Source organism: Desmodus rotundus, chromosome 2 (genome assembly GCF_022682495.2).
Source record: "Desmodus rotundus isolate HL8 chromosome 2, HLdesRot8A.1, whole genome shotgun sequence".
In the NCBI taxonomy this organism is placed as follows: domain Eukaryota; kingdom Metazoa; phylum Chordata; class Mammalia; order Chiroptera; family Phyllostomidae; genus Desmodus; species Desmodus rotundus.
Genome location: NC_071388.1, coordinates 203,018,586 through 203,031,185, shown reverse-complemented (window position 1 = coordinate 203,031,185; position 12,600 = coordinate 203,018,586). Strand labels below are relative to the sequence as shown.

Genomic DNA, 12,600 nt, shown 5'->3' with positions numbered 1-12,600 from the left:
AACCAAGATGGCGGCGTCGTAGGTAGACACACTGCGCCTCCTCGCACAACCAGAACTGACAGAGAATCGAACAGTAAGGGGGACTGACACCAAGGAAATAGAAAATAAACATTCATCCAGACTGGTAGGAGGGGCGGAGACAGGCACCGGGGTGGAGAGGACTCTCGTGGCTGTGGCGCGACTGAGACTGGTGGAGTGTGGGACAAATGGCGCAGGCAGTCCGAGCACTAGCAGACACTGCGGCCCCACATTTGCACAGATAAACCCAGAGGGCCAGACTCAGAGTGGCGTAGAACGGGGCAGGCAGAGCAGCGGGTAGCACCCCGCGGCACCACATTTGCCCACAGATAAACCAGATGAACAGCAGGGAGCGAAGCAGACCGCACAACCCAGGGCTCCAGCATAGGGGAAATAAAGCCTCAAACCTCTGATTGAAAACGCCCGTGGGGGTTGGGGAGGCAGCAGGAGAGACTCCCAGCCTCACAGGAGAGGTTGTTGGAGAGACCCACAGGGGCCTGGAGTGTGCACAGGCCCACCCACTCGGGAACCAGCACCAGAGTGGCCCAGTTTGATTGTGGGTAGCAGAGTGAAAGATTGAAAGCCAGAGGGGAGTGAGGCAGGCGCCATTGCTCCCACTCGGCCCGTCCCCCACGTACAGCGTCACAACCCAGCGACCAGCGCAACCCCGCCCAGGTGAACACCTAAGGCTCCGCCCCTTAAAGTAACAGACGCGCCAAGACAAAAAAAAAAAAAAAAAAAAGGCCCAAATGACAGAACACTTCAAAGCTCCAGAAAAAATACAACTAAGCGAGGAAGAGATAGCCAACCTATCGGATGCACAGTTCAAAGCACTGGTTATCAATATGCTCACAGACTTGGTTGAATCTATTCAAAAAACAGATGAAAAAATGAAGCCTATGCTAAGAGAAACAAAGGAAAATGTACAGGGAATCAATAGTGATGAGAAGGAAACTGAGACTCAAATCAATGGTGTGGACCAGAAGGAAGAAAGGAACATCCAACCAGAAAAGAATGAAGAAACAAGAACTTGGAAAAATGAGGAGAGGCTTAGGAACCTCCAGGACTCCTTGAAACGTTCCAACATCCGAATTATAGGGGTGCCAGAAGGAGAAGAGGAAGAACAAAAAATTGAAAACTTATTTGAACAATTAATGAAGGAGAACTTCCCTAATCTGGCAAAGGAAATAGACTTCCGGGAAGTCCAGGAAGCTCAGGGAGTCCCAAAGAAGCTGGACCCAAGGAGGAACACACCAAGGCACATCATAATTACATTACCCAAGATTAAACGCAAGGACCTACATCCAAGATCACTGTATCCAGCAAAGCTATCACTTAGAATGGAAGGAAAGATAAAGTGCTTCTCAGATAAGGTCAAGTTAAAGAAGTTCATCATCACCAAGCCCTTATTATATGAAATGTTACAGGGAGTTACCTAAGAAAAAGAAGATCAAAAATAGGAACAGTAAAAATGACAGCAAACTCACAGTTATTAACAGCCACACATAAAACAAAAACGAGAGCAAACTAGACAACTAGAACATGAGGGTTGTCATTAAGGGAGTAGGAGGGGGAGGGGGGGGAAAGGTACAGAGAATAAGTAGCATAGATGATAGGTGGAAAATAGACAGGGGGAGGGTAAGAATAGTGTAGGAAATGTAGAAGCCAAAGAACTTATAAGTATGACCCATGGACATGAACTATAGGGGGGGAATGTGGGAGGGAGGGGTGTGGGGAGGATGGAGTGGAGTGGGGGGGGAAATGGGACAACTGTAATAGCATAATCAATAAATATTAAAAATAAATTTAACCAAAGATGAAAAAGACCTACATCTGGAAAATTATAAGAAACTGAAGAGAGAAATGGGAGAAGATACAAATAAGTGGAAACACAAACTGTGTTTATGGACAGGAAGAATTCACATCATTAAAATGTCCACACTACCAAAAGCAATTTATAGATTCTATGCAATTCCTATCAAGATTCCAATGAAGTATTTCACAGATCTAGAACAAATATTTCAAAAGTTTATATGGAGCCACAAAAGGCCCCACATAGCAACAGTGGTCCTGAGAAAGAAGAACAAATTTGGAGGATTCACACTGTCTAATATGAAACTATACTATAAGATTATAGTAATCAAAATAGCATGGTACTTGCATAAAAACAGACATATAGAACAGTGGAACAGAATAAAAAGTCCAGAAATAAACCTACACCTTTATGGTCAATTAATATTTGACAGAGGAAGTAAGCACACACAATGGACTGAAGATAGTTAATTCAATAAGTGGTGGTGTGAAATTGTACAGAAATGTGCAGAAAAATGAAACTATACAAATTTCTTATTTCACACACAATAATAAATTCAAAATGGATTAAAGACTTGAACGTTAGACCCAAAGCCATAAAAATCCTAGAAGAAAACACAGGCAGTAAGTCTCAGACATTATTCATATCAATATTTTTTCTGAGATATCTCTTCAAGCAAGGACACAAAAGAAAAAAAATAAACAAATGGGACTATATCAAACTAAAACCTTTTTGCACAGCGAAGGAAACCATCAACAAAATAAAAATGACAAGCCACTGAATGGAGAAACACTCACCAATATCTTTGATAAGGTATTAACATCAAAAATTTATACAGAATTTATAAAACTCAATAAAAAACCCACCAAATAACCCTATTGAAAATGGGTAAAGATCTGAATAGACACTTCTGCAAAGAGGATATATAGGTGGCCAATAGACAGTTGAAAAGATGCTCATCATCACTAATCATCAAAGAAATGCAAATTAAAACCTCACACCTGTCAGGGTGGCTATCAACAATAAATCAACAAACAACAAGTGCTGGCAAGGATGTGGAAACAATGGAACACTTCTGCATTGTTGGTGGGAGTGCAGACTGGTGCAGCCACTGTGGAAATCAGTATGGAATTTCCTCAAAAAGTTAAAAATGGAACTGCCTTTTGATACCGTGATTCCACTGTTGAAAATTCATCTGAAGAAACCCAAAATACTAATATGAAAGTACATGAGCACCCCTATGTTCATTGCAGCATTATTTACAATAACCAAGACTTGGAGAAGCCCAAGAGTCCATCAGTAGGTGAGTAGATAAAGCAACTATGGGACACTTACACAGTGGAATGATAGTTGGCCTTAAAAAAAAGAAAATTGTACCCTTTGTGACAGCATCACTGAACTTGAAATCTAAACCTTTTTCTATTTCTCCTCAATAAATCTTTTCTTTTTTGCAACAGAAAATGTAATGAGCAGGAAAAGCAAATTTTACTTTGAACATTTGTAATCAAGCCAATATGGTACTGAATTATAAACAGACCAGTTCTTCACAGTAGAATGCTACCCACAGGTCCGTGAATATAAGGAAAGGCACATGAAAGGGCATTTTAATTCATAAACAAAAGTGTTGGGGTAATTCTTACAACTATTATTTCACATCATATACAAAAAAGTGAGTCCTGTGTGAATTACTGATTTAAATATTAAAAAGAAGCAAATATGAATTTTTTAAATCTTGAGATGAAAAATATCTTCATAAAATTTATATAAAAACCTATTCGCCATCAAAGAAAGTTTTGACAGATTTAAACTTCATAAAAACTTTAAACTTCTTTAGGATAAAATATACCATTACCAGACTAAAAATGACAACAAATGAGACAAAAATATTAACAAACATGCAACATATAATCTATGTAATACACTAGCCCATCTATTATTGTTCAGCCCAGTTTTAAAAAAAAATGACCAACATAACAGCAACACTGGTAAGGCATATCCAGGCATTTGCAGAAGGAGAAAAACAAATAATTAATAACCAATGAAAATGCTCAAATACACTAAAATCATAGTAATGCAAATCAAAACAGGAATGAAATAAAAGTTTTTGTATTTAAATTGGGAAAATGTCAAATGTTTATAATATCTAGTGCATAATGTACTGAATTAAACTAAAACAATAACATCTGAATAGTTTTACTCAGATATGCAATGCAACTGTAATTGTGTTACAGCGTCTGAAGTCTGCCCTCAGTGTTTGGCTCATTGTCCCCTTGTCTTCGTCTTTAAAGACAGCCCCACCACATCTCTCTGATCGTTCTTCCACAGGCACATATTCCTCGGCACAGCAGGAAAGGTTTTCTGATTTTCAGGGGCCTATGTAATTTGATTGGGGCCACCCAGATTATCCAGGGTAATCTCCCATCTCAAGATCATTTACTTAATCACATTTTCAAAGTCTCCTTCTCCCTGTAAAGGAACAGGTTCCAGGTTCCAGGGATTACACATGGAGAGCTCTGTTTCTGTTGGCACAAAATAGTCAAGAACCAAATAGGTCTCCCATGTATGTCACGGGGATCTGCTCCATTAGACAAAAGGCCCCTCCATGGATCTTCCCTACATAATCACATGCCTATTTTTGGCTTCTGCTGAAATGGCTGAAGGGACCTGAGTCACACTCACACACATCATCTCATCAAAGCACCTTTCTGTGCCTGAATACTCTGGCTTTTTGCTACTTCTGAGGCTCTAGCAAGAAGTCATACAGCCACACTCTCAGTCATTCTATAGAGCACACTTGCCTGACAGCGAATCTTCTAATTTTACCATCCTTTTCAACTGGAACAGGCTCAGACTTCTCCAAATTATCACATCTTGATTTATTATGCCTCACAATTTTACCCTCAGTTTATCTTTTCTCTCACATTTTACTATAAGCAGCAAAAATAAACCAGCTACATCATCATCACCTAGACATCCCCTTAGTGTATATCCAGAAAGTTCTGCTTTCCACATATCTGCAGAAAAGGATTTGGCTATCATTTTTGTCACTGAATAATGAGAATCTTCTTCCTCCAGTTTTCTAAGACATGTTCTTATTTCCTTCTGAGCCCTCAGCAGTCACACCTTGAAACCTCCGTGTTTGTGCTGTTCAGGATGATTTTATATTTTCTGAGACAACAGAGGTTGTTGTTCTCAAGTTCGTCCCTCTTTCTGAGTCCTCACTAGGTCTTCAGCACCCACATTCTACAAACTGCTCAATCTAGGATTTTTTTTTAACCATTCAAGTTAAAATTCTTCCAGCCTCTTCTCTCTGTCCATAGCCAACCCACCTTTTTTTGAAAATGTTTTATAGCCATAACCCACTGTTAAGAATGAGTCTTTATTTCCACATTGCTGCCATAACAATTTACTACAAATAGTGGTTTAAAACAACATAAATTTATTATTTTACAATAATGTCAGTAAGAATTCTGACGCTGCCTCACAAGGCTAAAGTCAAGTTATTTGCAGACCTTCATTCCTTTCTGGAGGCTGTAAGGGACGATTTGTTTCCTTGATTTTTCCTGCTTCTTAGGTCCCTCCTCCATCTGCAGAACCAGTGATATTGCACCTCTCTGACCATTCTTACATAGTCACTTCTTCCTCTCCTCACAGTCAAGAGAGGCTCTCCACTTTTTAAGACCTATGGGAGTGTACTGGGGCCATCCAGATAATCCAGGATAATCTCCCCCATCTCAGGGTCCCTAGTGTAATTATATCTGCAAAGCCCACTTGCCATGTGAGATAACAGATTACAGGTTCCAGAGATTACAACATGGACATCTTGAGGAGCCATCATTCTACCAACCACAATATTGTAAATAATAATAATAATAATAATAATATAAAATACTAAGATTATAAAATTTAGTTCTTATGTCAAAAGCAAGTAAAATTTTATTCTTACTTCTTTTCCTCTTGGCTTTTTCTGGAGTAGAGTTGTTTACAGGATCCACAGTACCTACAAAAACAGGTGGTGGTGAGAAAACAGAGAAGAATAGATGACAGTTGCAAATATTAGCATGATTAATACTGCAGGAGGATTGAGTTTGTAAGGGTGTTTGATTTATTGTTTTCCTCTTTCTTTAAAAGGAACTGAAACCCTACTAAACTGAGAAATATGACTTCAGAATTGGCCCTGGGTCTTCCCTCATTTTTCAATATCACTTTAAAAAATACTCTTAAATCCCATTGCACTCAGCGGTAAGAACAGGCATCATATCCTGTTTAGATGTTAGTATTTTTATTAGGAAATTTGTGCAAAAGTTCATATAAAAATCCCCATTTAAACCTGTAACATGCTGGAGGACAGGCATCCATCAAAAATATGTGCTGGGGACGGTAGATTTCAAGATGGCTGCATAGTAGGTGGAAGCTAAACTAAACTGCTCCTGGCTAAAACTGAATTTACAGATAATTATAGAGAAATTAATGAAATAACCAACTAAAGTCTAGCTGAACTGAAATATAGCCAAAGGTTTACAGAAGAAGCCACATAGAGACTGGTAAGAAGTGCAGAGGTGTGGAAAGAGCTAGCCTCCACACCCAGGTGCAGTGGCAGCCAGAGGTATATTGTGGCTGCTAACCTCTCTCCCCCCAGGAGTGTGAGGTCTCAACCCCAGGTAGGCATCCTCCATCCAGAGCAACAGAGACAGGAAAAGAAGCCTGCAGGACATCTGGTGTTGAAAATCAGAGTTGATGCTGTCTGCCTGGGAGACCCAGACACCGCCTTTTCTGGGGCGAGCACTCTACTGTTGAAGCACAGTCCTGGGGAGGGGAATGCATGAACTCTGACTGTTAAGAGCCGATTCTGATGAGGGGTCTGCTGGCTGCAGCCAGCAGTGACTTTCGGGACCCTCTTTTTCTGGGGAAGTTCTTGGTGGAGACCCAGATATTATAGTGACTATCTGTGTGGCTTTGGAAAGAGTTCCATTCTCCCCCTCCTTGAGCACACAGCTGACCCCACCTCCTTCTACATGTTGAATGACTTGGTAGGCACCATCCTGCTGAGTTCAGTGGTGTAAGGGGACTAGAGTGCTGCACAGAGCTGGAACTTTCAGACTGTGTCTCCTGGGGAAGCTCTGTCCAAGAACCAGAAGAGCAGGGACAAGGGTGTGTGGTGACATCATGGGGTTGGGGAGAGGACCACATATATTTCCTGCATGAAGTCAGCCTGCACTATACCGGGAAAGGGAAGAAGTGCCCATCCTTCAAGCTTGCAGGCACCACACCTTTTGAGAGTCTCTTTGGATCAGCCCTGCCAAGTCCCTGGTCCCCTGCCCCACTGGACTCAGCTCTGTAGGAGGAAGGGTGAGCGACTCAATGCTGGGACACTCAAAGCATCAGTCCCTTGGAGGCTATTATATGGGACCAGAATACAATGTTTAGCCCCCTCCTGTGGGCTGGGCCAGCATCACCCATATTGGGATACTCTTTTTACCTGTTGCCCTGATCTTGGGGTAGCTGAGGTTCCTCCTGCAGAGGGGATGGCTGGTTGTACCCAATCTAAACATGTAGTGAGCCCCTCCAGTGAAAACTAGAGTTGGAGACTCTGGCAGAGACTTAGTGCTTTGGCTCTGGAGTGGCAGCCACTTTTCCTCTCATTGAGTGCCTGACTGGGTGGGACTCAAGTAGGTGACCCACTAGTGCTGTTCTCCTGACACCAATTGCCATATCCTACTGAGCTTGCAACCTGTGGAAGGGGCTGTGGTTTGCACCCAATCTGGGCACACTGTACAGTATTTTGGAAGCTCTGGAGAAAGACTAGGGAGAGGCAGAGAAGCTGAGAGGTGAAGCCAAACCTTAGGGAACTTTGGTCCTTTTACAGATCTACCCTCAGCTCTATGCTGGAGGAAGCTGACCCTTTTACACAGATTGGCTCTTCCCATGCACACCCAGGTGCAGTAGGCACAACCACAAGCAGTAAATGGTGTAGTAGCTCCAGACAGGTAGCTCAAGGCCAGTTACACACAACATCTGAAATTGACCTGTACCTGAATCCTACCCAAGTGGCTGCAGAACCAACACAACCAGTTATGGGCTTCTGACCACACCAGAGCTTGACCCAACTAACCTCATGAGTGGCACACACAAAGGAGGATTCTGGCAGTCACCAGACGGCTGGGAGCAACTGCTCCTCAGAGGCAGCCCCTGCAGTGACTCATACTCGGTGATTGAGGTTTACCTTTATAGTTAGACAGCCTGAAGGGTTAACTACCCACAAAAGGGCCAACGCCATTTAAGACTCAACTACAACAAACACAGGTGTGCATAACCCACAAGAAACATTTATGGAGCATGGACAAGAGGTGATCTGGAAGATTGTGCCACTGAGCCCAAGACACCTCCACTATAAAGCCATCATGACAAGTTTGGGAGTCACAGCAGATCTATCTAATACACAGAGACAAAATGGGAAGATAAAGAACCATGCCCCAAATTAATGAAATAAAATAAATCCCCATAAAAAGAATGAAATGAAATGGAAGTAACCAAAATACCAGATGCAGAGTTTAAAACAATGGTGATAGGATGCTCAAGGACCTTAGGTGAAGAATGGATGATCTCAGAACTTTAACAAAGATTAAGCATTAAAAAGGACATAGAAACCATAAAAAATAACCAATCAGAAATGTAGAATACAATATCTGAAATGAAAAATATATTAGAAGGAATAAACAGCAGATTTGATGAAGCAGAGGATCGAATCATTGATTTAGAAGACAAAATAATAGTAAGCACCTAAGCGGAGCATAAAAATGAGTAAAGTTAAAAAAAATTTTTTTTATTGTTGTTGAATTACAATAGTGCCAGTTTTCCTCCCATTACTCTCCCCTGACCTACCCATCCCCCATATCCCATATTCAGTCCTCCCTCCCTTATCTTTGTTCATGGGTCCGTTATACATGTTCCTTAACTAGACCCTTTCCTTTCTTTCCCATGTTATCCCCCTCCCCCTCTCTTCTGGTTACTGTCAGTTTGTTTGTTTGTTTGTTTGTTTTTAATTTTATTGTTGTTCAAGTACAGTTGTCTCTGTACTTCCCCCCACAACTCCCCCTGACCCCAGCCATCCCTACCTTCTTCCCTTGCTTCCAGCCCCACTTGGTTTTGTCTATGTGTCCTTTATAGTTGTTCCTGAAGACCCTTCCCCCTTCCCCCATTATCCCCTCCCACCTCCCCTCTGGTTACTGTCAGATTGTTCTTAATTTCAATGTCTCTGATTATATTTTGCTTGCTTGTTTGTTTTGTTAATTAGGTTTCACTTAAAGGTGAGATCATATGGTATTTGTCTTTCACTGCCTGGCTTATTTCACTTAGCATAATGCTCTCCATCCATACTGTTGCAAAGGGTAGGTGTTCCTTCTTTCTTTCTGCTGTGTAGTATTCCCTTGTGTAAATGTACCAACTTTTTTGGTCTACTCATTTACTGATGGACACTTAGGCTGTTTCCAGATCTTGGGTATTGTGTATAGCACTGCTGTGAACTTAGGAGTACATGAGTTCTTTTGAATTGGTGTTTCAGAATTCTTAGGGTATATTTCCAGCAGTGGAACTGCCAGGTCAAAAGGCAGTTCCATTTTTACTTTTTTGAAGAAATTCCATACTGTTTTCCACAGTGGCTGCACCAGTCTGCATTCCTGCCAACAGTGCACTAAGGTTCCCCATTTTCTCCACATTGTCCCAAGTACTTATCGTTTGTTGATTTATTAATGATAGCCATTCTGACAGGTGTGAGGTGATATCACTTTGTGGTTTTAATTTGTATCTTTATGATGGCTAGTTATGAGCATTTTTTCATATGTCTATGGGCCACCGATATGTCCCCCTGGGAGAGGTGTGTATTCAGGTCCTTTGTCCAATTTTTAATTGGATCTCTTGTCCTCCTTAAGTTGTATGAGTTCTGTATATATCTTGGAGATTAAACCCTTGTTCAATGTATCATTGGCAAATAAATTTTCCCATCCAGTTGGTTCACTTGTCATTTTGCTGATGTTTTCTTTAGCCGTGCAGAAGCTTTTTAATTTGATGAAGTCCCATTTGTTTATTCTTTCCTTTATGTCCCTTGCTCTAGGGGACATACAGGTGAAAATATTGCTGCATGAAATATCTGTAATTGTCCTGCCTATGTTCTCCTCTATGACTTTTATGGTGTCCTGACTTATATTTAAGTCTTATCCATCTTGAGTTTATTTCTAAGTATGGTGTAAGTTGGTGATCGAGTTTCATATTTTTGCATGTAACTATCCAGATCTCCCAACATCATTTGTTGAAGAGGCTATTTTTATTCCATTTTACGCTCCTGCCCCCTTCGTCCAATAAGATCATAGAGACATGAGTTTATTTCTGGGCTCTCTATTCTGTTCCATTGATCTATGTGCCTATTCTTATGCAAGTACCAGACTGTACTGATAGCAGTGGCCTTGTAATATACTTTGATATTAGGTGTTGTGATCCCTCCTACTTTGTTCTTCTTTCTCAGAATGGCTGAGGCTATTCAGTGTCATCTACAATTCCATATAAATTTTTGAATGTTTGTTCTATATCTGTGAAATATGTCATTGGTATTTTAAGAGGGATTGCATTGAATCTATAAATTGCTTTGAGCATTTTGATGATGTTAATTCTTCCAATCCATGAACATGGTACATGCTTCCATTTATTTGTGTCTTTCTTAATTTCTTTCTTCAGTGTTGTGTAGTTTTCTGAGTACAGGTCTTTTACCTCATTGTTAGGTTTATTCCTAGGTACTCTATTTTTCTTGTTGCTATAGAAAATGTTTCTTTTTCCTGATTTATGTTTCTGATCTTTCATTGTTGGTATACAAAAATGCCTTCAATTTCTGAATATTGACTTTGCATCCTGCTGTTTTGCCAAATTCACTTCTTAGGTTGAGTAGTTTTTTGATGGAATTTATGAGGTTTTCTATGTACACTATCTTATTATCAGCAAACTATGACAGTTTTACTTCCTCCTTTCCAATTTGGGTACCCTTTATTTCTTTTTCTTGTCTGATCACTGTGGCCAAAACTTCCAATATGATGTTGAATAGAAGTGGTAAAAGTGGATACCTTTGTCTTGTTTCTGATCTTAGTGGGAAAGCTTTTAGTTTTTGCCTGTTGAGTATGATGGTGGCTGTAGGTCTCTCATATATGGTCTTTATTGTGTTGAGTTATGCTCCCTCTACTCCCACCTTGCTAAGTGTTTTTATTATAAATGGATGTTGAACCTTATCAAATGCTTTTTCTGCATCTATTGATATGATCATGTGATTTTTGTCTTTTGGTTTGTTTATGTGATGTATTATGTTTATTGATTGAGAATATTGTGCCATCCTTGCATCCCTGGGATGAATCCCACTTGATCATGGTGTATGATCTTTATGATCTTTTTAATGTATTGCTGGATGCGGTTTGCCAATATTTTGTTGAGGATTTTAGCATCTATGTTTATCAGCGATATTGGCCTGTAGTTTTCTTTCTTTGTTGTGTCTTTATCTGGTTTTGGGATTAGGATAATGGTGGCCTCATAAAAAGAGTTTGGGAGTCTTCCTTCTTGGATTTTGTGGAATAATTTGAGGAGTACAGGGGTTAGCTCTTCCTGAAATGTTTTGAAAATTCTCCTGCGAAACAGACTGGTCCAGGGCTTTTGTGTGCTGGGAGTTTTTTGATTACTGCTTCAATTTCACCAGCTGTTATACATCTGTTCAGGCTTCCTACTTCTTCTTCATTCAATTTTGAAAGATTATATGTTTCTAGAAATTTGTCTATTTCACCCAGGACTTCAAATATCTTGGCATATAATTTTGTGTAGTAGTTTCTTACAATCCTTTGTATTTGTGTGTTATCAGTTGTAATTTCTCTTCTTTCATTTCTGACTTTATTTATTTGGGTCCTCTCTCTTTTTCTTGATGAGTCTGGTTAAAGGCTTACCAATTTTGTTTATTTTTTCAATGAACAAGTTCCTGGATTTATTGACCCTTTGAATGTTCTTTTAGTCTCTATGTCATTTAATTCTTCTCTGATCTTGATTATTTCCTTCCTTCGATTTACTCTGTTTGTTGTTGTTCCTCCAGTTCTTGTAGATGTAGGGTTAGGTTGTTTATTTGAAATGTTTCTATCTTTTTTAGGTAGGCCTGTATTGCTATGAAATTCCCTCTCAAGACTGCTTTCACTGTGTATCTTAGTGTTTGGGCTGTTGTGTGTTCATTTTCATTTGTTTCCAGAAACTTTTTGATTTTTTCCCTTGATCTCATTATTAACCCATTCATTATTTAATAGCATGCTATTCAGTCTCCATGAGTTGGAATGTTTTTGAGGCTTTTCCTTGAGGTTGGTTTCCAGTTTCAAGCTTTTGTGATCTGAGAAAATGCTTGATATGATTTCAATTTTCTTGAATTTGTTGAGGCTTGTTTTGTGTCCTATCATGTGGTCTATCTTTGAAAATGTTCCATGTGCATTTGAAAAGGATGTGAACCATACTTCTTTGGGATGAACAGTTCTATGTATATCAGTTAAGTCCATCATCCAGTGCATTGTTTGGTGCCACAATATCCTTGTTGATATTTTGTTTGGAAGATCTATCCATTGTTGACAGTGGGGTGTTAAAATCCCCTGGTAAAAGTGTATTGCCGTCTATATCTTTTTTTAAATCTATTTTATTGATTATGCTATTACAGTTCTCCCATTTTTTCTCCCATTTATTCCCCTCTACTCTGTACTTGCTCTCCCACC

The 12,600-nt window shown here is 40.0% G+C and overlaps 1 protein-coding gene across 5 annotated transcripts in view; it reads right to left on the bottom strand.

Moving 5' to 3' along the window:
• The window catches only part of LOC112307903 (nuclear body protein SP140-like protein), a 106,593-nt gene that overhangs the window by 64,420 nt on the left and 29,573 nt on the right, over nucleotides 1–12,600 (bottom strand). For all 5 annotated transcript variants that reach the window (XM_053919174.2, XM_071220738.1, XM_045198181.2 and 2 more), the window contains one exon: nucleotides 5,778–5,831. In XM_053919174.2, coding sequence (XP_053775149.1) covers nucleotides 5,778–5,831 — 54 coding nt within the window. The remainder of the gene's footprint in view (nucleotides 1–5,777; nucleotides 5,832–12,600) is intronic.